At 41.5% G+C, this 2,969-nt stretch overlaps 1 protein-coding gene across 1 annotated transcript in view; it reads left to right on the plus strand.

The window, feature by feature from the left end:
- Nucleotides 1-393: 393 nt before the first annotated feature.
- tshz2 (teashirt zinc finger homeobox 2) overlaps nt 394-2,969 on the plus strand; it is a 57,121-nt gene continuing 54,545 nt past the window's right edge. The window contains exon 1 of the mRNA XM_019865936.1: nt 394-1,057. Coding sequence (XP_019721495.1) covers nt 1,018-1,057 — 40 coding nt within the window. The 5' untranslated portion in view covers nt 394-1,017. The remainder of the gene's footprint in view (nt 1,058-2,969) is intronic.

The following is a 2,969-nucleotide window of genomic DNA, read 5'->3' on the forward strand; positions in this document are numbered from 1 at the left end:
CTCAACTCCACGGAGGGCGGTCGGAGGCAACCACGACAGACCATTCGAAATCATTTACATCAGCCTGGTCTTTTTTTTTGTGGGGGGGGGCAGGTCTAACCCTGATTGAGGGATTATACTCAGTATAACACAAACACACACATATATATATATATATATATATATACTCGTTTTTGTGTTTTGATGAAGTACAAAGTGCAAATTTAGACTCAACTCGATATATATATATATATATATATATATATAGTGCGTAAAAAAGTTAGTTAGGTTCAAAATCAGTTTTGAAAAAAACAATTCCATGAAATTCATCGGAATGGCAGGAAGCGGCGTGCAGCCTCTGTTCCTTTAATAAACTGCTGCTTATCTGTTCTCACAAATGTCTCGCTGCCATCATCATCGTTGTCGTCGTCAGGTCCGGCCGGGTGGAAGGAGGGAAACCGAGAGGGAGGGAGGGAGGAGTTTTCAATGTTCAGTTTCTCGCGTGGATCTCTGCGCGCCGACATCGCCTCTCTGTGCTCTGCTCGTCCCACCCGACAGCCAACAGTGCACGCGAGCGGTGCCAAAACCATTTTTTTAATGCTTCTCCATTTGATTTTCTTGAGCCCAACCACGCGTTGTGAGTCCTCGGAGGGGGAAGTGGAAGCGCGCACACACACGCGGCGAGCGGCGATCTGATGGACACGAGGAGGGGGGCGCTCCGTCCCGCATAGAAGACGGAAGAAGCCCTGATTTGTTTTGGCTTTTCAAATATATATATATTTTAATTTTTTAATATATAGATATTTTATGTTTTTTTTTTCTTTTTACTCATTTTTGTTTTGATCTGCTTCGCGACACAAAGCGAACTGGATTCTCCCCGGCAGCCAGATTGAGAGCCACGAGCGACGTAAAGAAAATTAAAACGACCAAAAAAACCACGTACTCCACGCGCGTGTGCACTCTCATGCGCGCACGAGCGTGGCCCCGCATTGTGGTTGCACCTGGGCACGCGCGCGCGAACGGCCGACCCGCGTCACCATGCCACGCAGGAAGCAGCAGGCGCCTCGACGGGCTGCGGGTAAGAAGACGCCTCTTTCACTGTCTTCTTTTTTTTTTTAATGACAAACATTGTTAGGTTTGTTTTGCCTTTGTTGCCATGGTCACCGCTTCACCTCTACGCCTCCTTCCACCAGCCCTCCGTTGCTACTTCCCAACAAACTTTTTTGGCTTTGTTTCATACAGGACCTTCTTATACACACACACACACACACACACACGCACACACACGCGCACACACACACACACACACACACACACACACACACACACACTGCATTGAGTAAAGCATTTTTGATGTACTGCAATAAGTTTTTAAAAAGTAAGATAGTTGGCCACTTTATTAGGTACACCTGCCCAACATCCATCTTCTATGTTCTGTGTAGTGCATGTCCTCATTGGAAGTGGAGTCTTTTACAGCTTTTCAAAGAGCTGTTCCTGCTACGATGGTTTTGGATGGAAGTGTGATGATAGTTCCCTGACTGACCAAAAAGGTGAATGATGCACTTAATTTTGTTAATATTATTAATTTAGTTGGCAGACAATAATCTACAAGCGATGTCATTCCCTGTAGAATTCTTTATATAGGATTTTTTTAAAAATAGGTACCTACATCTCAAATAGTTTGCTCCGTATTACCTTGGTTGTGTCTGACAAGACTTCATAAAGAGCAATCATTTTGCACAGCAGATATATTAAATTCATGGGTTTGTTGGTATAATTTCATATATATTTTATTCATCTCAGATAAACCCAGGTGAAATACTTTGTAAACCAAAATTGTATTTTTTCGCAACTGTTTAAGGCTTAAACAACAGCACCTCTGCAGGCACATTTAAGTAGTTACTGTAAACTTAAAACAGGTATAGCTATGTGTCAAATTTCCTTTATGGGACAAATAAAGTATCTATATCATTAAGGCAAAAAAAAAAAAAAAAAAAAATTCCCAATACGTACCCTTCAAAGGATCCATGCGTCCTGCATGCCTCAATGTGAACTAGTAGAAAAAAAAAGAAGTCATGCCTTCCTTGGCTGCAAGTTGTTGCGTGGGGCGGCTGTATCCTGCTTGTGAACTCTCTGTGAACTCTTCATCATCTTACGAACATGGACGCATTTTTTGCTGGTGGTGGCTGGCTGTAATGTATATTTGTCTTAACAATCCTTTTAGCCTTTCGGTTTGCTAAGCGTGTTCCCTAAAGGGTACCACAAACAGCGACCCTTAGGTTGTCTTTTCGGAGGATGCCTTTTTTTGTTTTGTTTTTTTTTCTGTTTCTCGCGTGTGAAGCCGCGTGAAGTTATCCGTCTTTATTATGGCTGCGGATGCTGCAAGCAGATGGCGATTGTTTCTCCGCCAATAATAGCAGCGCTTTTCTACGTGAGGAAGATACTAAGATCTCAAATGCACACACACACAAGCACACAACACATTAACATACACACCCCCCCATACGAGTGACCAAACATCCTCTTTTCCCCAGATGATTTTTTTCACCCTACAAAATCAGAATTAATTTCCCTATTGTTATTTTTTCCCCTTTATCTCACATTGGGTGTTCCTCAAAATGCATCAAAGATCCAATCAGTGATCTTATATTCATTTGTACTCCTCGGTCATGCAGTCATGTCAACCATTATAGCAGCAGCAGTGATTGGTGTTGTGTCAATCATTACTGTTGTAACTTCATCTGCAGCAGAAGTGTTACGACAACACCACTTGGGCAAACTTCTTTTGTCACTGCAGCTGTGTATTTAGTGATATGATTGTATTATAGATCATTATATAAGTTACGTAAGTTTGAGGGAATAGCTCTGTAAAGGCAGAGAAGTATGTCAAAAAAAAAAAAAAAGAATGTGTCCTCCACTTTTAGAATTTAAATTCTCATTGATCATAATTTTGACCTCTTGAACAAAAACATACTATATATATATATATA

Source organism: Hippocampus comes, unplaced genomic scaffold (assembly GCF_001891065.2).
Source record: "Hippocampus comes isolate QL1 unplaced genomic scaffold, H_comes_QL1_v1.1 scaffold409, whole genome shotgun sequence".
NCBI lineage: Eukaryota > Metazoa > Chordata > Actinopteri > Syngnathiformes > Syngnathidae > Hippocampus > Hippocampus comes.